Source organism: Chrysemys picta, chromosome 6, assembly GCF_011386835.1.
Source record: "Chrysemys picta bellii isolate R12L10 chromosome 6, ASM1138683v2, whole genome shotgun sequence".
Lineage (NCBI taxonomy): Eukaryota > Metazoa > Chordata > Testudines > Emydidae > Chrysemys > Chrysemys picta.
The window spans coordinates 12,516,016-12,539,376 of NC_088796.1; the positions used below are offsets into that span (position 1 = coordinate 12,516,016).

At 42.8% G+C, this 23,361-nt stretch overlaps 1 protein-coding gene across 1 annotated transcript in view; it reads right to left on the reverse strand.

Annotated features, from left to right (window-relative positions):
* EPG5 (ectopic P-granules 5 autophagy tethering factor) overlaps positions 1 to 23,122 on the reverse strand; it is an 87,112-nt gene extending 63,990 nt beyond the window's left edge. Inside the window, 9 exon segments of the mRNA XM_042850705.2 lie at positions 1,285 to 1,435; positions 3,261 to 3,375; positions 5,601 to 5,709; positions 8,984 to 9,057; positions 9,503 to 9,610; positions 10,215 to 10,351; positions 11,608 to 11,851; positions 14,056 to 14,997; positions 22,973 to 23,122. Coding sequence (XP_042706639.2) covers positions 1,285 to 1,435; positions 3,261 to 3,375; positions 5,601 to 5,709; positions 8,984 to 9,057; positions 9,503 to 9,610; positions 10,215 to 10,351; positions 11,608 to 11,851; positions 14,056 to 14,997; positions 22,973 to 23,035 — 1,943 coding nt within the window. The 5' untranslated portion in view covers positions 23,036 to 23,122.
* Between the last annotated feature and the right edge of the window lie 239 nt (positions 23,123 to 23,361).

Here is a 23,361-nt window from a genome sequence, read left to right on the forward strand (position 1 = left end):
TTTTGGGGCATTTAGTGCACTGGATCAGGTATACCACATGTTGTGATAGCATGTGTAGGATTCATGGATCTTAAAAGGTGTCATGGAGAGTGTTGATCATTATAGCAGTGGACATGTGTGTGCAGGTTTTGCATCTGTTGTTCTGGAGGGTCTGGTGCCACTTTGAGTTGGTGCATCCTGATCTGTGTGGAGCTTGCTTCTGATTATGAGCTTGGTGAGGTTGGGGGGTTGTTTGAAGCCTAGAAGAGGGAGTTCTAGAAAAATAGAGTATGAATTCTAGTAGTTTGATGATACCCCATGTGTGTTCTGGAGTAGGACTGTAGGCGACAACTAAGTGTTTGCGGTCGCAGGAGGCTTTATTTCTATATTGAAGCAGGTTCTCTGTGGGTATTTGGGTGCCCTGTTCCATGATGTGATCTACTTCTTTGGTGGAGTGTCCTTATTTGGTGAAGGCGGTTTTGTGTGTGTTAAGATGTATATATCCTGGACTTTCTTCTTGGAGCAAATTCAGTGGTAACTGAGTGCCTGGCTGTAGACAACAGATGTCTTGGTTTGTTTGAGGTGGTTAATGGATATATGAATGTAAATGTGGTGATCTTGGGGTTTCTTGTATATGGTTGTCTACAGTTCCATTGCTGAAGCGGATTGTGGTGTCCAGGAAATTGATACTAGTGTGGGAGTGTTCCAGAATTTAATGGAGGGGTCGGAGTGGTTGAAGATGTAGTGGAAATCTATGAGGGAGTTTAAACCATCTATTCAGAGAATGAAAATATTGTTTTTCTTCACATTCTGCTTTTTAAGCCTTTTGGCTCTGGCTTGGTGGTCTCCATGTCAACAGACTGGTATATGCTGCACAGGGTGCAGCACTGGTGGCTAAGCGTATTATATTTATTTTATGTATTAAAAATACCTCTGCTCCATTATGCTGTGCACTGATCTCTGCTGAGTAGCTGTGTAATATTATTGAACCCACAGGAACAAGGAAGGATAGCAGGCATATTTCAATAACTACCTGCAGACCGTGTGAACTGATGGTCATGCAGCCTCTCTTTGCCCCACTGTGTACCCTCCATCCTATGAGTCTGGTGCCCCCTAAGGGTTCCTAGCCTATATGCTGAGAAATACCATCACTGAACTTACTCTAAATCACATTCATATGCTCACATACATTATATGCCTACACACACACACACTAACATTGCTAGATCTATTGCTGCCCCTGTTAAACTCTAAGATCTGTCTGTGCAGATTCACACGACAGAGGAAGAAAGCTGTTGTTCTTACCTGATCAGATGACCAATTCGTTTCACAAACTGCCTGTAGCGTGCTCTATTAAATGTTTCCAGCCCCACGGCTAGCAGCTCCACTAAGGAATTCGCAAAGGCAAAAATCTTCATCATCTCCTGAGGGGTTGTTTTTTCAGGGAAATAAACACCTACAAAATCAAAACACTGAACCATAAGCTTCACAAAAATCAGCAAGTTACCTAGAAATTTAGAACTCAAAAAATATTAGAAGCAATGAGGGAATGCATTTCTATTCCGCTATCTATATGATAAAAAGAAGAACAGGAGGACTTGTGGCACCTTAGAGACTAACAAATTTATTAGAGCATAAGCTTTCGTGGACTACAGCCCACTTCTTCGGATGCATATAGAATGGAACATATATTGAGGAGATATATATACACACATACAGAGAGCATAAACAGGTGGGAGTTGTCTTACCACCTCTGAGAGGCCAATTAATTAAGAGAAAACAAACTTTTGAAGTGATAATCAAGCTAGCTCAGTACAGACAGTTAGATAACAAGTGTGAGAATACTTACAAGGGGAGATGGATTCAATGTTTGTAATGGCTCAGCCATTCCCAGTCCTTATTTAAACCGGAGTTGATTGTGTCTAGTTTGCATATCAATTCTAGCTCAGCAGTTTCTCGTTGGAGTCTGTTTTTGAAGTTTTTCTGTTGTAATATAGCCACCCGCAGGTCTGTCACTGAATGACCAGACAGGTTAAAGTGTTCTCCCACTGGTTTTTGAGTATTTTGATTCCTGATGTCAGATTTGTGTCCATTAATTCTTTTGCGTAGAGACTGTCCGGTTTGGCCAATGTACATGGCAGAGGGGCATTGCTGGCACATGATGGCATATATCACATTGGTAGATGTGCAGGTGAACGAGCCCCTGATGGTATGGCTGATGTGATTAGGTCCTATGATGATGTCACTGGAATAGATATGTGGACAGAGTTGGCATCGGGGTTTGTTACAAGGATAGGTTCCTGGGTTAGTGGTTTTGTTCAGTGATGTGTGGTTGCTGGTGAGTATTTGCTTTAGGTTCGGGGGTTGTCTGTAAGCGAGAACACTTTAACCTGTCTGGTCATTCAGTGACAGACCTGCGGGTGGCTATATTACAACAGAAAAACTTCAAAAACAGACTCCAACGAGAAACTGCTGAGCTAGAATTGATATGCAAACTAGACACAATCAACTCCGGTTTAAATAAGGACTGGGAATGGCTGAGCCATTACAAACATTGAATCCATCTCCCCTTGTAAGTATTCTCACACTTGTTATCTAACTGTCTGTACTGAGCTAGCTTGATTATCACTTCAAAAGTTTGTTTTCTCTTAATTAATTGGCCTCTCAGAGGTGGTAAGACAACTCCCACCTGTTTATGCTCTCTGTATGTGTGTATATATATCTCCTCAATATATGTTCCATTCTATATGCATCCGAAGAAGTGGGCTGTAGTCCACGAAAGCTTATGCTCTAATAAATTTGTTAGTCTCTAAGGTGCCACAAGTCCTCCTGTTCTTCTTTTTGCGGATACAGACTAACACGGCTGCTACTCTGAAACTTATCTATATGATTTATTTCATACAGCATGAATACCATTTTATAACAGATTCACAGTAGATTAAAATCTAATTGTGCAAGTACAAATAATTTATGTAAATTGCCTGCAGGAGATCTTGTAATCTTTTCACGTGGGTGAACAGAGATGGAGAAGAGTTTAAGAAACAGCGATTGAGCACAAGGAGTGAGGTGTTTATAACTCATAGGCCAGGGAAAAGAGATGGGATCTGAAAAGCAGATCTACTGCCAGTTACCAAAAAGGAACTGTTTAACGGATCAGAGTGAAAGGAGGGATAAAATCTAATCCTTCAGAGTACACTGGAACAATATAAGTCCCAGACATGTTTGACATTTAAAATAATTCCTTATCCCCTACAAGTCTATGTATTTAGCAGCAAATTCACCTTTAGAGTTAAACCCAAGAAAATGCTGAAACAGTTCATGAAATGGAAACTGTGACAGGAGGACAACCAAGTCATCTTCCAAAAGGAGAATCCAGCTAGTTTCGGGATCTTCATCCTACAAAAAACAGAAACATATCAGAGTGGATTTTATTAGCTTCCCCAAGAGGAGAGGGGAGCAGATAATGAATGGACCTGGTTATTATACTGTCTACCTCCAGTTTTCTTTTGAAGGGAAGTGGGGGGATGGCAGAGAAAGAATGTAGAAAAGGGATACTGGTCTTCTTCCCACTCCTCATTGTGACACCAGAATGTCAGTGCCAATTGGCATGGGGCACAGAGGGGGTGCATAGGGGCTACAGGAATCTCTTGAGGCGGATAGGTGTATTCTAGTTCAAAGAATGTCATGTAAGGTTTCCAATAAAAGTCTATCACTCTAGTCATCAATAACATTGTGACTGTCTGTACAGGTAATATGTAAGGAGTTATGTACATGCACTGAAAATTGTAAGGTCTGGGTTTAGGGACAGGTTGCCAGCCAAGGTGAAAAACCAGTTTCCTGCCAGACAAGAAATGTTTTATCTAGTTGGCTGTTTGAATGTAAACTAAGTAGCATATACTTTACAACGAGTCTCCTATCATCAGTGTGAACTGAATGCAAATGAAGGACTGTGGGGAGTTCAGAAAGAAACTAACAGGAAGAGAAAGAGCAATGGGAAGAACCCTGTCTGAAGGTGCACATCAAAGGCTCGCTCTACTATATTTGTGGGGGCAAAGATGACACCCTTCACTGAGGAAGTAAAAGGACGGTGATTCTGCTTTACGGAAGGGTCTCAATAAGGCTTAGCTGAAAATGCTGGAAAGAACCTTGGGCGAGATAAACTTCTCTAGACAGGAGGTTAACCTGTTAGTTGAATTTAGTCTCTTGAAAGAGACAAAGGCTTACATATAAAATAAAATCATTAGTTTCCAATATTCTTACTCGTTGTCAATGGAATCTCTGTTCTTGGGTAACAAAAAGGTATGTTTATAGTGAAAACAAGAATAACTAAGTGCTGTGGTGTTAAGCAAAGTGGTGTGTATGGTTCCTTTGTAAACAGCAGGTGTGTATGGTAAGCTGGTATGTATGGTTCCTTTGTGAACAGCAGGCCTGCTAATTCTGTGAGTGTTCAATGGATAAAATGCTGGGCACTGCAGGGAACATTCTGAGGAGGGCAGTGAGGGAGCGGTGTGTGCCTATTGTGTCCTGCAGAGGCCTGGAAGGCAGTGTTGTGCTGCTAGAGGCTGGTGGTTTCAGGGAACTGACCCACAGCAGGTACAGACAAGACTGCTTCATGCTAAGGGCCGGTGTGGTGAGTTACCTCACAACGCTGGGTACACCTAGGAAGTATCACACTCACAACATATACTTTCATTCCCCCTTTCTGTGTGTTCCTATATGACAGCAGCCATCAACTATAAAGAAGTGGTAGATACCATCTTCAAAGTAAGAGGAAAAAAACATCATAGCCCCCAGCGCAGCAATATTTCCATGATGACTGAAAGGAGGAAAGTTCTCAAATGGGTATCTATTTCTGCACTATTAAATAACAAGGGTAATTTTATACAACTATTTTTGAACAGTCTATTCTATTTCCTTCCTTCCCGATTAAATTACCTGAGGCATTCTATCTCAGATGTATATTACTGGAAATGTAATACTCTATGACAGTGATACTCAGACTGCGACTTACAAGCTCCAAGTAGTTCTTTAATGTGTCTCCTGCAGCTCTTTGCAGCACATGGTATTAAAACACTGTGATTTAATTATTAATCAGCTAAGTTATTAACCACTCAGGATAACTTAATTGGTTAATAACATAATAAAAGTATCAACTTGCACTAAATTATCAACTTATTTGCTGTGAGAGTTTTATAACTAAATATTTCCCATCATACTGTTTAAAAATGAGTAGTACTGTGGTAAATGAAACCATGAATGCATACTTGTGTGGCTCTTTTGGGTGATGTTGATCGGGGGGCCTGGACCAATTTGTATAATGGGGATGCTGACAGCTATTGAACCAAACTGTAAACCCTGTATATAATGGAAACAATTTCAAGCCAGGGGGTGCGGCAGCACCCTCAACTTGCGCAGCTATGATGTTGATTGCTAATTTGCCTTCTGAACAACTGAGGTCTGAGTATCACTGTTCTACAATGAAGGGAATATAAGATGTATTGTTTGAAATGGAAATCCATTACAGGAGAATATTTAGTTTTTCCCTCCTCCAACCCTTCAATAAGACACATACAACAGGTTTGAGCACAAGCGTTAAGCAGAGCTGTTTAGTTTTAATGTACCTCTTCTCCTCCCTCATCTACTAATGTCCAATTCCCAGATTCTTTCCCAGAGGAGGTGGAGGATTTTCTTTCACTTGGTGTCATGTGGCACATAAAGTCTGCTCGATTTCTGGGAATACATGAAAGCCAGGCTTAAGTAAATTAGAGAAACAAAGTAAACATTCGAAATTTGCAGTACACCTCTACCCCGATATAACGTGACCCAATATAACACAAATTCGGATATAACGCGGTAAAGCAGTGTTCCGGGGCGGGGGGCGTGGCAGTGCACCTCCGGCGGATCAAAGCAAGTTCGATATAACACGGTTTCACCTATAACGCAGTAAGATTTTTTGGCTCCCGAGGACAGTGTTATATCGGGGTAGAGGTGTACAACTATTCTTTTTACTTTCAAAACCTCTTAAAACTCAAACAGGAACAAGAAACTAACAAGGTTGCCCAATGCACCTAGTGTGGAACAAGTTACCAGTCAATAAAAATTCATACTCAAGTTGATTACCAATTTAACAAATTGATTTATGCACAATACCCTGAAAAATGTAAACTGCTATCAACCTTAGTTTGCAGGACACCCATGCTAAGGGACCCTGCTGTTATAATTTACAAGAAACACATTGCTGGGTACCTTTGTGAATCCATAATAAACAAAATGAAAAAAAAAAAAAAAAAAAAAAAAGAGCTTATGCCAACCATTGCCAAGCATCTGCAGGTGAACCAGGGACTGAAAATTGCACTGATCTGGCATCCAGTATTTGCTATGGTCAGTCCAAAAGCAGTGACAGTTATTAATTGTATTGCTGTAGCACCTCGGAGCACAGCCGGCTCCAGGCACCAGCACAGCAAGCAGGCGCCTGGGGCAACCAACGGAGAGGGGCGGCACGTCCGGCTCTTCGGCAGCAGGTCCCTCAGTCCCTCTCGGACGGAAGGACCTGCTGCTGAATTGCCGCCGAAGAACGAAATGGCGGCGATAGAGCTGCTGCCGAAGTGCCACCGATCACGGCTTCCGCCCCACCACCACCCCCCGCTTGGGGTGGCAAAAACGCTGGAACCGGCCCTGCCTTGGAGCTCCAGTAATGAACTAGGACCCCACTGTGCCGGGCACTGTACAAATACTGAACAAAAAGATGATCCCTGCCCAAAAGATCTTACAGTCCAAGTGTAAGATAAGATAACAGGTGGATACAGGCAGACAGGAAAGCACAAAGAAATAATGAGACAATGTTGGTGAGCGTGATGGGCAACGGTTTAGCACCCACTGCCTAACCATTGTCAAGTGTATTTAAGCATCACAGCAACAGAGAGTTTAAAGAGGGATTTGGAGCATGACAAGGCAGTGAATGTTTACAAGGAGTTCCACCCAAGGGTGAGGGGAAGCATGGGAGACAGCACAAAGGTGCTTGTTTGAAAATGTAACAAGTGGGCAATGAAGGGGAAGGATCATCCAGTGGATCTAGGCACTAACCTAGGATCCTAATCTGACCGAGGTCAAATCCCTGCCCTACCAGACTTCCTGTGTGACCTGGGGCACATCACTTAGCCTCTCTGTGCCTCAGTTCCACATATGTAAAATGGGAATAACAGCACTGCCCAACCTCACAGGGATGTTGTGGGGATAAATTCATTACGGACTGTCATACTATGGTAATGGGGGCCATAAAAGTATCTTAGATGGATTGATCGATCAGCTGATCAAAGACAGGAGTCTATATCTTGATAGTGAATGACAGATGGCCAGAAGTGTGGTGACAGGCCATGAAGGGCCTTGAAAGTGAATACAAGTCATAAGTTTATCAATCAAAAGGACTATAACCAAATGTTTTATTAACCAACTGAAAGCTGGGACTCCTCCCATGGTATGAAGCACTCATATCTAGCTCTGACAGCTCATGAGGCACTGGACCTTAAACTCCTCATTCTGGCCATCTTGTTTTTCTTCATACTTCCATTTCAAGATTATTTTAGGGGCTGCTAACTTGAAAGCCTCTAGAGACAGAATCCCATACATTAGATCACCTGATAGCCTGAAATACTGGTTTACAAACGGTGTACACGATTCATTAACTGTACAGGTGATGTCAGCTGATCCTTCCGTATCAAAAATGAAGTAGGGGGAAAAGCCACACAGTAACCAAAATGACATGATCTTAAGGTCTGATTTCTCTCAACCTGTCAGGACATGTTGGTGAAACACTACACATGCTGTCAGGATAACTACATCTTCTCTCAGCATCCAAATCAGAAAAAAGAAAAGTTGATCGCTGTGAATTCATACTCCTTTTAAGACACTAGATTCACTGCTACTGTTACTCACTTGCATAGTCAGAGTTGCACTGTAGCTATTTCAAGGTTTAGGGGACACCCAAAACCTGGCTCAGACTGAAGTCTGCCCTCCGGGGGCCAGATCCTCAGCTGATGTACTTCAATAAAGCTTCATGAAATTCAATGAAGCTTTGCAGATTTACAAGGGCTGAAGGATCTGCTCCAGGGTTTTCAACCTAGCCTGCAAACTCTGAGCACAGACATCAAAATGTGTAGGCCAATTTCTTTCCCACACTGCCTCAGTCAGTTCAGCTTAGTATATAAATCCTTATGCACTGAAATCAAACCTCCAACAGATGGTTGGAGTTTCAGTTAATTGGAATTCAGACAACCCAGGCTTGACTAATATTAACTCTAAAAATAACTCAGTCCAGCTCTCTCTTTACCCATTTAAAATACTTCTGTAGAACTGCTTCAGATCAATTAGGCTCAATAGCTACTATCTTGACACTCAGAAAACCAGTGGCTGTAACTCTCCTAATGCAGTGAGCACACACAAACATAAAAGTCACACTAACCTTTACTAATCTAACAGAGCGGGGTGGGGAAGAGGACAAACAGGAAAAGATTGTGGGTTTGATCAGAACATTTATTTCCTCTGAAATATGTTTCATTTGTTATCATTGGTCCTTGACTTCACTGTTTTCATCAAGTATTGCAATTGTTTTTTCTGAGTAAAGTTAGAAGTATAGGGGGAAAAAATTAAACAGCAGAATCTTTGCATGCAACAATTGTTCCAGACCTAGTGACTCAGGAATTTCCTTTTCATCCATGACAATTGCTCCTGCAAACAGTAGCCGAGAACTTTATTTCAACATTGATAAGAACAACAGGGCTATTGCACATTCATCATGCTAAATATTTAGCATCTGAGAATAATGCTGAGGCTGTAAATAGGGGATGAGTGAATAACAACAAGACTTTAGACTTAACTATCAGTTCACTGTGCCCATTTTGACAATTCCTCAACGTCATCTGAATATTCCTAGTGCCACCATGTGTTTGAATATCCAGAGATAAACACTTTCAGAACACGTGTACAAATTCTCTCCTTTCCCACTTACTTGACAGGAGACATAAGCAAGGCAAGAGACTGCATAAAATGAAAGACTCCTGATGGGTTATCCAAGACTTTGATCTGAAATGAAACCAAGATTTCAGTCTAAGCAAACCAGAAGCCACAGCTAGTTTAGTTTCAGCTTCTAAAAAAAAAAAAAAAAATCTCTGAATTTCCATGATCTGGCTTTTCCTTTAACTTTCTAACATTAAAGGAAAATCTTGACAAAGCCCACTTGCTGATCTAAGTGAGAAATAGGTCTTCAAAGAAGACACGGCTTTTGCCCTTAGCTGCAGATCTCACTACGGCACAAGATTGGGAGGGCTGAAAATTCAGCCCATCAAAGCCCCACAGAAAGATTTTGGCTCCTCTCCTTCCTAGGCCCCAGATTCCATATTTCTGGAATCTGCCAGTTAGTCTAGTAATAGTCTTATGGTTTCAAGCAGGAGAGACTCTCTTCTTTTCTCCCACCCACTCCAAAATCTCAGCCAAAAAAAGCAAAGCACACAGGATTAAACATTCACACCTGTATGAACGAAGCAGCCCATCCACTGACACCTGCTGGGCAACGGAGGATGTGGTTTAAGAGGAAGAGGTGGTCCCCTGGACAGCCAACTCTTTGCAAGACTGACACCTAAACAATAAAGAGCATCTTGTAAGGGAATTTCAATGTTGGCTCCTTCACAGACTTGTTAAAACCTGGCTTTTCTATTATTCTCCTTGCACTTTCCAACCCCCAATGGGTTTGTACAGAGAATGCTGTATCACCAAAAGGCTGACGGGGACAACAGTGCTCTTTGACAAGCAGGGGCTGCTGCTTGATTTAAGAGCAACAATACAAAGCATTTTTTAAAAGAACCGATTTATGTGAAACTGAGTGATGAAGAAAGATCACCAGATTGACAGTGATGAAGACTTCCATCTCCAACATGAGTTTTCCCCAGGCTGCCTTATTAATGTGCTCTGTCCTATTCCAAACCAACCACCTTTGGGTTCACAGGCTCCAGTCCTCTCAACACCTGGGCTCTCAGTTGATTCTATCAACAAAGAAGCCAATTATGTTAGCGGTTTCAGGGATATGTGGCCATTGTCTGCTAAGAACTGGAATGAAGCCACCAAATTCTTTTCACCCAGGACACCAAACAGCAAGAGCAGTAGTGAGGTTTCCAGGGATGGCCTCTGGGACTGATTCAGTTCATTTTAATAAACAGCAGTTACTCCATACACTCCTCCCTTACCAGCCTTTGCAGCCAAAGGAGGAGGTCACTCTGGAACTGAGGATCTTCAATAACTCTGCGCGTGAAACCGAAAAGAATGCTGACACATTCTTTCAGGTGACCCAAGTCCGAGGAAAGGTTTTCTGACTGCTTAGAAGCTGTGAATTAGAAACAGAATTAGAGCTCCGACATTGGTGACTCTTAAGAGCCCTGCTAGGCTGACTAATACCCTCACGGCTTTAGGGGTTCTATAGAAAATTTCTCCTTTGTCCTTTATATGTACAGTAGAACCTCAAGAGTTACAAACACCTCGGGAATGTTGTTCATGACTCTGAACAAAACATTGTGATGGTTCTTTTAAAAGTTTACAACTGAACATAGACTTAATACAGCTTTGAAACTTTACTATGCAGAAGAAAAATGCTGCTTTTAACACTCTTACTATAAATGAAACAAGCAGAGTTTCCCGACCTTGTCAATTTTTTTTTTTTATACATTTCCCTTTATTTTTTAGTAGTTTACGTTTAACACAGCACTATACTGTGGGTTTTTTTTGGTTTCTGCTGCTGCCTGATTGCGTACTTCCAGTTTCAAATGAGGTATGTGGTTGACCAGTCAATTTGTAACTCTGATGTTCATAACTCTGAGGTTCTACTGTATATTATTAAATCCAAACAAATACTCTACTACTCTCTAAAACTAAGACACTAGTTTTTTTAAAACATCTTGGGTAATCACTAAATAGCAACTTTGATATAAAAATATCTTTGTTACTTTAAGTCAGGGGTAGGCAACCTGTGGCACGGGTCCTGGCCACCAGTCCAGGGGGCTCTGCATTTTAATTTAATTTTAAATGAAGCTTCTTAAACATTTTAAAAACCTTATTTACTTTACATACAACAATAGTTTAGTTATATATTATAGACTTATAGAAAGAGACCTTCTAAAAACGTTAAAATGTATTACTGGCACGTGAAACCTTAAATTAGAGTGAATAAATGAAGACTCGGCACATCACTTCTGAAAGGTTGCCGACCCCTGCTTTAAGTTAAAGCCTCCCTTCCGCCCACTTCCAGCACGCAGAACGAAAATATTTTTCTGACATAGGCAAAGCCAGTGGCACTACATAGATCAGACAGCAGGGGGCACTCCTGCAATTTGCTGCCACAATAAGCTTAAGCACTTGACTTCTGCAACTGTGTCTATGCTCCATGAGACTGAAGTGAGAAAGTCAGGGTGCTTTTGATGGACTGGGGTTTCATGGGCCACCGAATAAGCTCCCCCTAGTTTTTGGTGTTGAAAGAGGGTTTCTCTACAATGAATATCCACACCTAGAACTGCAGATTGAAAGTTCAGGTGTACTATTTCTGCATGCTAGGGACACCAGAGGCGGAAACTCAGATCGGGGACACACCTTGCTCTTGTTGTTGAACAGCCACAGATCTCAGCAGGGATGAGCTATTAAGCAATCCATAGATATAAGACTCCACCTGCAAGCGGGACAATATTGAAGTGTACGAGTGCAGCACCAAAGTCTGATGCACGTGCTCCGTTTTGGCTTCAAACAACCTCTTTAGTTCCCCCAACACACTTCCATTCATCTCTACTGTCTGGTAGCGATGGTAGTCAGACACTTGGCACTGATCTGCACAGATACCCTGCAAAGAGAACAATTATTTTATGCACTTTCTTTTTAAAGTGTGTTAAAAAAATCTGCACTTACATAGAGCTTTTTAGCCACAGATTTCAAAGCTCTTTGCAAAGGCAGGTCAGCAATGTTCTGCTCAGATAATAGATGGGGAAACAGAGGCTAAGACATTTTTGAAAGCAGATTCTGATTTTAGATGTCCAACTTGATTTTCAGAGGCACTGAGCACTGGAGCTGACGACTGCGTAGCACCTCTGAAAAATCAGGCCCTACAAAGTAAAGTACCCAAAATCAGAAACGACTTTTGAAAATTTGGATTTAAGTGACTTGCCCAAGACCACGTGGTGAGTCAGTGGCAGAAGGGAGAATAAAATCAGGTCTCGACTCCCACCCTCACACCCAATCCAGTAGAGCACACCTGCCTCACAGCCTTGGTCCCATCTACTCTTAAAATATATATATAAAAAACATACAAAGAATTTCCAGGCAGACCCTGATCTTATTTTAAAGTCACAATATGTATGCAAGAGGAGTGTTTTTCTAGACTCCAGCCCACTTAACATCTATTTGCCGCAACATATTTTAAAATTATCCAGACTTGCCAAGCAGTGAAACGACTTTCCTCAAACTGCAAATCAAATCATTGAGTGGAGTCTTTCCCCACCTCATCCGATGTTCCTTAATACAATGAAGCCATCGTTCCATTCTGCCCATGTCATTGCTTCATACAGCCATGCAACTAAGCTTCAAAACACACACTTAGAAAATTTGGTTTGAAACTTGTTTGCACCACATGCAGGACTTTACACTAGGAAATCAGTTATATTAATGTAAGAGTCTGTGGGTACAGTATAGATGCAGTGTATTGCACATAAAAATGGATAAATACAAAATTTAAGAGACTGATAACATTCAATCATAATTAAACGTTATAATGTTCACTTACACCACATTCCTCTAAAAAAAGAGTGATATTTCTACAATGGGGCCCTCAAGTCTCATCTAGCGTAGGAAAAAAAATGGACAGGGAATTCACCAGCCATACAGCTCAACTCATGGGAGCAATAGAGGAAGTTCTTGAATAGATAGTTTAGGCATTCTTACTATCTAAACTTGCTCTAGGAAGGATCGGACAGTGAGTGGTAAGAACATCTACACTGACTACAACTTCCACCACTGCTGAATATCTCCAATTTTTCCTAGTTCAAGACAGGGCCCTACAAGACCAAATCCTGCAAATCAGCACACAGCTGGAACATCAAGCTGTGTAATGGGGTTGTCCCGGAGACATGAGCAAAACAATCCTTCCCCATTAGGCAACTGCAGAGTTACAAAGGCCATGTCTACAGTGCACTGCAGTGTGGACTACAGGGGTGTGAACTGCAGAGCGCACCAAAGTGTGGCGCTGTAACTACCCCACACTGAAGCTGCTGGTGCAAACCAGAAGGTACCTAGTTGGCAGTAACATAGTCCTGTTTGCAAAAGGACTATGTTAATAGGAAGCCAGTACCTTCTTTTCAACGGGGTAGCTCAGTGCAACACTTTGTTGCACTCTGCAGTTCATATCCCGGTAGTCCACACTACGATGCAGCATAGACAAGCCCAAAGATACTTCAGGGCTGCAGTGGCAGCCACAATAACAAGAATCTCTGTGCTACATAAGGGAAGCAACAACCAGTGGAAGTGGAGCTCTCTCCTCAGTCCCCTTGCTCCGAATAACCAGGCTGTTGAGCTGTATCCTCAAATCCTTCCAGAACCACAGTCCCAAGACTATTGGAAATGGGGTCATCCACACCCAGGAAGGAGGATGGACAGGACTGGCACCATAATGAAGTATTTTGCTAACCGCAGATGGTCATTCTAAGCTGAATTCCAGTTTTCATACTGCAATGCATTGGAACTCTCATTCCAATTCACTACATACAGGAATTTTAGTATATCAGAGCTCACTGTCAGGGAGACGGCACTCCACTATATTAGCTACAAGTTTAAAATCAAGGATTCCATGGAATGAGTATTTCTATGTAATGAACTTGACTTAAGCCGTGACAGGTTTATTTTCCTTTGAACCAAAAAAAAAAAAAAAAAGACATCATCCAAAGCAAATCAATCTCTGTACAAGCCAGCTTAAATCCAGCAAACATCCACATTCAGCAGACCACGTGACTGGGATCATAGACTAGCCATGATCAAAAGCAACTTCAGTTACACCACCTTGACCGACTGCTGTTCCTCCTTAAAAGTCCACAACCTGTCCTTGGCACTTTGGCAATCTGAGGTCATGGCCTGTAGCTCCGTCTCAGCCAGCAAGAGCTGCTTCCTACAGCGCCAATAGTTCAGGAGCAATTCATGAAACTCATGTCTATCCTGATGAGCAACGTGCTCAAACTCCTCCATGTAGGAGTCAACATTCTCCAGCCACGAACACGGCTCAAAGATTTTCAACTGCTCTTTGGTAAATGGCACTAGTTCTGGCTCAGAGGGAATCTCTGGATACAGCCTCTCGTTACGGAACAGTGGTTTTACCGCGAGTGTGGTCAGTCTCTCTTGGGACAATTCCGCCGATAAATCGGGATACAAAGTTTTCAACCCAGAAGGCTGAGCGCGCTCTTTGGCTTCATTAGAGAGCTGTGACAGCACAGGTTGTGCCTCCAAAGAAAGAGCAGGATTCGTAGCCTCTTGTACCTTCTCGGTTCCTCTGTCCCGTACAATTCCCATTAGTGACTGAGTGCAAGCAGCACCGCATTTAAAGGTACTTTCTGCTATGCCAGAGTTTTCTGATTGATTAGCAAGTGCTTCCATAAGGCTCTGGGGTTTGTCCGATTTATTTCTACCATCTTCTTCAGACCTCTCCCGGCATTTCTCATGCAAGAGACTAGCTCTGAATTCTTCTCCTTGTGTTAGAGGTTCTAGGGTAGCTGATCGGGATCCTTCATCTGCTAAGATTAAAGAAGTCAAGGGGATATCATACAGATCATTCACATTTTTTCCATCCTCTACTTCATCACTGAGCCGAATCTCTGTAAACACTTCAGGATGTTCCACCTGCACCTCGCTAGCTTGGGAAGTCACCTCTTGAGCTCTAGCTTTGTTGGGGAGGAAGACCTTGTCCAAGTCCTGCTTCTGCGGCTCTTCACTGCATTTTTTCTTTTTCTCCTAGAAACAAAAGAACAGACCGCGTATCAGGAATTTGACATTCATAAATGAACAACAAAAGAAAGTCAGCATTTGTCTTGCATTACAATGTACCTAAAGCTTACATCACCAGCCTAATTTCGGGCGTTATGAAGGTAAGAAATAAATGCATATTTCAACTCGCGTGTTGACGTGGAATAAGTATACTTGGTGAGCCAGCTGCAGTCACTAGGCCCCGTGTTTCGTTTAATCCACGAATGTTAAGGGATTCTGCTACACAGAGCACATTTTAAATACATCAGATGTCTACTGGCCATGTGGACTTGCCAAAGGCACCAAACACTGCACATGATCCATGGTTAAGCAGATTGGGTTCCTCTATTCATTTCCTCTTTCTTGAATTCCCCTATTTCTTACTCAACAGCTTGTTTGGGAACCAAGTATGTGAGTTAATACACAGCATGAGAGAAACTGTGCAAGCTGTAACTTTCAGTCCCCACCGTGCCTGACACACTCTTGGTCTTCAACTTCCCCACCTTCCCCCACCCCCAGTCCCAAAAGATAGCAGCCAGTGCCCTGTCACTTTCACTTCCCTGCTTTCATTGGAATGATGCCCACCTTGTTGCTAATGAAAAACTGTCAGCATTCTGGGGCACAGACTGTCTCTGCGCTATGTGCTGTACAAATGAGTAAAGCAATGGGGCCCTGTTCTTTGACTGAAAAACCTCTAGGCTCTACCACAATACAAATACATTGGACCGTGTTTTTAATTTCATGGAAACATGTCTAATGGTCTTCAATTCTGTAAGGGTTTATTTTCACAAAACCTAAATTTTCAGCTGATGTTGCTCTTGCAATGTCCAATTAATTAAAGACTGACCCTGCGATGCAATCCATAAACTAGAAATTAGCAGTTTCACTAGGAATTGTGTCACTTGGAGAAGTAGAAAAGCTGAATAAAATGAGAGGTATGAATTTTAAATTGATTACTCCCTATTTAATTAACATTAGCTATTACTGAACAGGGATGGACTAGCCTAGTCTGAAGTCTATTTTTATGACTTTCTCACCAAAAGCACAAACGTGGAACCATCACATGATATGACAATATAACCAGGATATGATACAAGCACACTTGTACAAACGGCTAAAATCCAGAGTTCTGCTCTCATTTAGTCTATTGAATTGAGAAAATACCGGGAAAATTAGCTTATACTGCTCTAATTTCCCTATATAATGCAATGGATTGCCAAAATTATCATGTGACAAAAGTCAGAGAGAGGGAACTAATGAAGAGCTCTCAGTCCCTGCTCAACACTGGAAAAAGGCTAAGTAACAAAAGTAAAGTTCTGAACACTTACTGGCAGTTTCACATATTTCCTAGCAGAGCAGCTGACTATGCGGTTCTGCCTTATAAAGCAGCTAACAGACAACAATGGATATCAACGCCTCAGGTAATCTAGCATATTTGTTTTCACCCTCCTACCGAACACCTGTTAATCCAAACAGATGCTTGCAGCTTCTTTATAAAATGGCGATTTATTTGGTTTGCTTTTGGATCCCATATCTCCCACTCTCCTGTTCTTCTTCTTTCGTATGGCTTGGGTAGGTAGCAACAACTACAAATTTATATCTAAGCACGTTGCCACTGCAGTGAGCTGGTGAATGTCCTTCAGGCCCCTGGCGAAAGAACGAAGGGGACATTCAGATATGATGTGCTCTGTCGTTTGTGCCTGGTGACCACAGTCGCATACGGGTGTTTGCCTCATTTTCCATTTAAAGAGGGCTACTCTACTTTATACTCTCCTGTTCGCTTCTTTCTATAGGATCATTAGTCTGGACTTTGCAGGAAGATAAGACAATACATTCCCCATGCTCCTTGATGTTCAAAAATCCAAAGATACTATCTTGCAGTTCTTATTCAGCTGAAACCAACCCTTCTCTTACGTTAGCACTTTATACTGCTGCTCACCACCACCACATCTGAGCACCTGCCCCATAAAATTGATCACGAAGTCCCCAGCAGATTACACGATGTCTGACATTTCTTCCTTTTCAAGGTAAAAATTCTACAAACTCAACAGAAACTTCATCTGAGTAAGGACTGCAGGATCAGGCTCTAAATTCAAATAAGAACATAACACTTGTTGTTTCTCTTTTTATACTTTGAGAGTAAACTTATCAAGCAGGAACCATCTTTTCATTGTGTCTGTACCATGCCTCCTAGCACAGTGCAGACAGGCCTCTAGGCACTACTGCACTAAACAGATTACAGCCGTGGAGACAGCCATAACACAAGGCAGGAGGGTTTGGTTACTTCCACAAAAAGCAGAGCAAGTTGGTTAGAATTCTTCTTTTGGGATATTTGCGGGCTATTATTATTTAATAGCTGGATTTATCGGTTTATATTCAGTATTAGACTGGCAACTGTTAATGTACTTACTACATGCAATATTTTTAATTCCCTCTTCAAACTGAGGTGCAGAAGATCATGGAGATTGCCCCAAGCATTTGGGGCAGTATGGAAGAACACTCAAAGGGAAGAGTTGAAGGAAGATACAAAGGGAGCAACTACATAAAAGGTTTGAGGGGAGAAAACAAGGAATATGTGTAGGAAGGGAGAAGAGCAGAGATGTAAGAAAGAGCAGAGACAGCCTGAATTTAGTGCAGATGACAAGGAGAAGCCAGAGGAGGGATTTAAAGGAGAGAATGATGTAATCAGAGTGGCAGGACAGGAAGATGATTTTCACAGCACAAAATAGTTTGGAGAGGAACAAATTGAAACACAGGGATGCCAAAGACTAAGAGTATGCAGTAATTGAGGTCGGACACGACAAAAGTACAGTAAAAAAATCTCAGTGCGCAGAAATTAAAACATAGGTTTTAGACACTAAAGGAAAATCCAATACGATCTGGCCAGAGCCTGGGTGTGGAAGGGGGCAGAGGTATCTAAAAATGACTCCATGTTGCCTGAGTGATGGGACAGAGTGCAGATAAATGTGACAGGCGGTTTAGGGGCCAAGATGAGTTCACTTTCGAGTTGTGAGGGGACAACAGGAAGTCCTTCCGCCCCACAGGGGACTTCCTGCCCCATAAGCTGAATTCCACTGAACATGTTCCCGAAAAGACACTTTTCGTATATAAAAGAAGACTTATAGTGACAGGACTGAACCTGGCGTTTGAAATACATTTGGTTGTGCCTATCAGGTAACTTACGTAAAAAAAAAAGGGGGGGAGATTATTTACTTTGTCAAACAGAATTAATTCCAATAGCAAGTTACATATGGGTTGTGTTTTGTGTATTTGAAGACTAAATAGTCAATATTAAAATACGTGAAGTCTAATTCTGTATGGAATAGTTACACACTTATGGGTCATTTACTCCTAGGACATCCATCAGTGTAGTAAGTCAGGAAAGTAACTCAAATACTTTCCTGAAGGACTGTTTTTTCTAAATGGACAACCAATCCTAAATTCTCAATTACTGAGGGACAATCTTCACTCATTGATATATTTTCCTTTCCTCCACCAACTCTCTGTGTAACTTTTTTCATGAATAATGTACCTGAATTCTTGGATGCTAAATATCTAAACTGTAGTCTTAAATTCATTCACCTAAGTATGGGTTATTGCTGATTATGCACTATCTGTGTCTTATTACTCTAAAAACAAACTCTGTATTTGTAGATAATCTAAGCACTATACCCAGATGTACAAACACTCTTTTCTCAACCTGTATGTTATATAATGTTAACATTAGCTTTAATAAAAATTTTAAATCTGTTCTGAGTCATACGCAGTAATTAAGATTTACACAGGTGCCAGTGGTAAACTGCTCTTCACCTCTCACAGCTTCAGTAACTTTGCCATCTTATTGAGTTTTGTTTCTTGTTAGTGATGTTGTAAGTACTAATCTTTGTTTATTGTATCTTTTGCAAAAAGGTGACACTTGAAGCTTTCTTTGAAAACCTCAGATTCAGTTTTCAGCCCTCTAGATCCTGGTTACACAACCGAGCAAGTTCAGCAAAGGATGGATGCCTCATCTCCTGCTCCCAAGAACATCATGTTGTCAGATGCACTATCCCAGAGCATCACATATGGTTCAGTGGGATCTGAATGGAAAAGCAGGTTCTGATGTGGTTGGGCCCCAACCCTGAAATTACACTGGATGTAAACAGAGCCAGTTTTTCTACTCAGGATGAAGGTTGATGTGTTCCAGCAAACTTGAGTTCCCATGTTGCCCCCCCCCCCTTTAACCTCAGATGTACTGCATCACAAGAGTGTAGTCAGGAAAAGATCAGCGGAGATCACTAGCTATAGTCTCATGAAGGAAAGCAGCTTGTAATTTTCTGGCAAACTAGAGGTGAACAAATATTTCCTGTCATTGTTACTTCCTAGGTGGGGTGTCCAAAATTAGTAGTGAGTTCAAAAACACCCCAAGACTCAATACCTCCTTGATGAATTGACAGGAGATGCCTTTGATGAAGGGGGAGGGCTGTGTGTTGTTCAAAGGATTTCCCCATTCCAGCCAACATTACTTCTGTCTTGATTGGGTTCAGGCAGAACAGCAGCTGCTTTTCATCCAGGCGCTAACCTTTTAGAGGTTGTCAAGGCTGAATCCCTCTGTCACTCTGAGTGCAGCAGTGGGGGCCCGCAAGGATTTTAAAAATTAATACTTGCCACTCAAGGCTTGTATTACAAAGCAAGCAGAGAACAGACCAGGAGGGATTTTACAGCTAACTGGCTGGCTGGGTGTCCATCAAAGGGAGCTACTCCACTCGTCCCCCATGTATCACAGAGGTACTGATACATCTGTGATGGCTTGAAAAGTATCTAGCAAACAGGAGACAGAACTGTGAAATATCAGCAAGTTGCTGGCAAAGCAGCCCAGGGTCTTTCAACCTCTCCAGTGATGAGTAGTAGCTGTTCATCACAACTCCTACAAGTCCTATTTGAAAGGATAAACAGGAACCACTATAATATTTCTCTGCTCACTCCAGTTAGATCTTGGGTGCAGGTGAGCAGCCCCAGGGTGGATAAAAATCAATGATTAAAAAAATAATAATAATAAAAATCAGATTTTTTTGATAAAATGCTTTTTGAGGAAAAAAACCACCTATCTAAAGATAGTTTTAGCTAAGATACATTATAGCTCAAAGATATCTCATCATGGAATAGGGATTATAAATTTTAATTCTATAGTATGAGACAATATATTCATGTAATGTTTAAGAAAAGTTTTGTAAATGAGTAAATGGATTAGGGACCCAATCTTATGGGGTTCATGGGGCATCTGTATAGATTATTTAGGTTAATCTTTCTATCTACCCAATGGGACTCAGTGCTAAGTCTAGAAGATATCATCTGAGATGATTAGTTTTGCAATTCTCAAACTGTGGATTTGTGTCTCCAGAGAGAACATGCTTGTTAACAGCAAAAATGTTTTTAAATAAATAAATAAAGATATAGAGATGAGAAATAACAGACCTCAACCTTATTGTCCCTCTGCAAATTTGTGTACACAGAGTCAATTCCTTACCCCTCTCTAAAAGTGCAAAGTTTCAAAAAGTTCAATGAATAGAAGATTGTTGGGGGAGGAATAGATCTGGACAAGGAGAAGAAGTCCGGAGATAAACATGAGAAGGGAGGGACAAGCAGTAGAAACAAAAGTGAAACTGGTTGAGCAGCATATTCCAGAAGTCTTGAGGTCTTTCTGAGTGTAGCCTTCATTGATTTGAGATCTACCATACCATTCTCTCACTAGAAGAGAAAACCTCTAATGGCAGCATGCTGTAAAAGAGACCCTGTTTTGGGTCTCATCTATCTCAGAGTTGTGAAGAATATGTATTAAGGTTATAACAAAAATAAAAATTTTTAATCGCGATTAATTTTTTTGAGTTAATTGCATGAGTTAACTGCGATTAATCGACAGCCCTAGTTTTAATGTGTTGATATACACAAATAGTTACAATGCTCCACCCCAGAGCTGATGGATGTAATTCCAGTATGTGTATCAGTTTGCTAGGCAAAAATAAAATATCCCTTTCCTTTAATTCAATCCCATTAATCGAAGCCTCATTATAATTTGATCGAAACACCAGCAACCCAATAATTAATATTAGAAGTTCAAATTGCTTTCAGCGGGAATTACAGGATAGTTATTTCAGTGACTAAAGCAGGCTACTATTTAAATCGATAAGGAAAGAGGCTCAAACGCTGAATGAGAGCCAAGATCCTATAGCAAAGACATGTGACAAGTGATGCCCACAGGCAAGTGGTGTTAATTGTAATTACAGTAACTCCTTATTTAAAGTTGTCCCGGTTAATGTTGTTTCATTGTTACATTGCTGATCAATTAGAGAACGTGCTCATTTGAAGTTGTTGAAGCCTTTCTGGCACGCCTCTAACCAAATTGCCTTGTTAGGTTGATGCTTTTTACATAAGTCTGTGATTGGGGATACAATGTCACTGAACCCCTCCACAAAACCTCCTGTAATAGTTTGCCAAGCCTATGAAGGATTGGACTTGCCTTTTAGTTTGGAGTATGGGCTGCCTGCTTTGTCCACTGCTTACAAAAAGAGCAGCCCGTTGGAGCCAACTGGTGGGGGCTTGGAACTAGGGTCGACCGGCAGCCCCACATCAATCCCCTAAGTTCCCTGTGCAGCAGCCACCCAGCCGTCTATCAATTGCTGGTTTCAGAGTAGCAGCCGTGTTAGTCTGTATCCGCAAAAAGAACAGGAGTACTTGTGGCACCTTAGAGACTAACAAATTTATTAGAGCATAAGCTTTCGTGGACTACAGCCCACTAACTGTAGTCCACGAAAGCTTATGCTCTAATAAATTTGTTAGTCTCTAAGGTGCCACAAGTACTCCTGTTCTTTTTATCAATTGCTGGGCATTTCAGCTGCCCCCCCCCCATTCCCTCCCTCCCCCACTGCCATGTGCTGCACGGGGCAGGAGGAGTGCTAGTTCATCATTTAGCATAGGGGTAGCCAACCTGAGCCTGAGAAGGAGCCAGAATTTACCAGTGTACATTGCCAAAGAGCCACAGTAATACGTCAGCAGTCCTGTCCCCATCAGCTCCAACACCCACCACCCACTGGCAGCCCCTCCAATCAGCACCTGCCCCTCCTTCCCCATACCACCCAATCAACTGTTTCATAGCATGCAGGAGGCTCTGGAGGAGGACGGGGAAGGCATGGCAGGCTCAGGGGAGGGGGCAGGAAGGGATGGAGTGGGAGCAGGGCCTGTGGCAGAGCCAGGGTTGAACAGTGAGCAACCCCCGGCACATTGGAAAGTTGGTGCCTGTAGCTCCAGCCCCGGAGTCAGTGCCTATACAAGGAGCCACATATTAACTTAATGAAGAGCCACAGGTTGGCCACCCCCGATTTAGCAGTAAGGCATTCCCTGAGAAATCTCCCACCCTCTGACTTCACCACCTCAACCAAGCTTTACAATCATCATTGCTGTGTACAGTATTAAATTGTTTGTTTAAAACTTACAGTGTGTGTATGTATGTGTATATAGTCTTTGGTCTGATGGGGAAAAAATCCCTGGAACCTAATCCCCCGGTTTACATTAATTTTTATGGGGAAATTGGATGCGCTTAACCTCATTTCGCTTAAAGTTGCATTGTTCAGGAACAGAACCACCACGTTGAGGGAGAAGTTACTATATTGAGAGCGAAGCCCGTCACAGGCTATAGGAACCGGGACACGCCCCAGGGACTCACACCGGAAAACAACATCAACAGCCCCACCCAGCCCCAGGGAGCAGCGCGGGGCTGAGCCAGATTTAACTAGAACAAAACAATACGAGTAACGGCGGCCCCCCCCCGAGGCCGGCCAGGCCGCGCCACGCCAGGCAGAGCCCGAAAAGGACCCCCCGCCCCCAGAGCGCAGCGGGCGGGCTCGGGGGAGCGGGGACACGGCCGCGCGGTGCTCCCCTCCCCGCCAGCCCCGCACCCGGGCCGGGACCAGGCGCCTCCCTCCCGTACCTTGGCCTTGCCCCTGCCGGGCTTGGGGCGCTCCCTGCGCGGGGGTCTCGCGGCCTCCGCCATCCCCGGCGCCCCCCCTCGCTCCTGCCGCTCACACCGGAAGCCCAGGGCAGGGGCGGAGTCACACGACCGGCCTCTCCGCCCCCAGCCAATCAGCGCCACGGGGGCTACGGAATGCGAGGAGGGACATATTCGTTCCCCGGGCCGGAACGCGGCTCGGCCTCGGCGCCCCCTAGTGCTGCACAAGGCAGCGGCAGGGCGCAAAGCCAGACAGCTGATACCTAGCGCAGCCGGCGCTGCTAGGACTCGCTGCCAGGGCCCACCTCTGCCCCCTTGGGCACCCAGCGCCACTGCTGTCCCCACACCTGCCAGAGCCAGCTGCCCGGCAT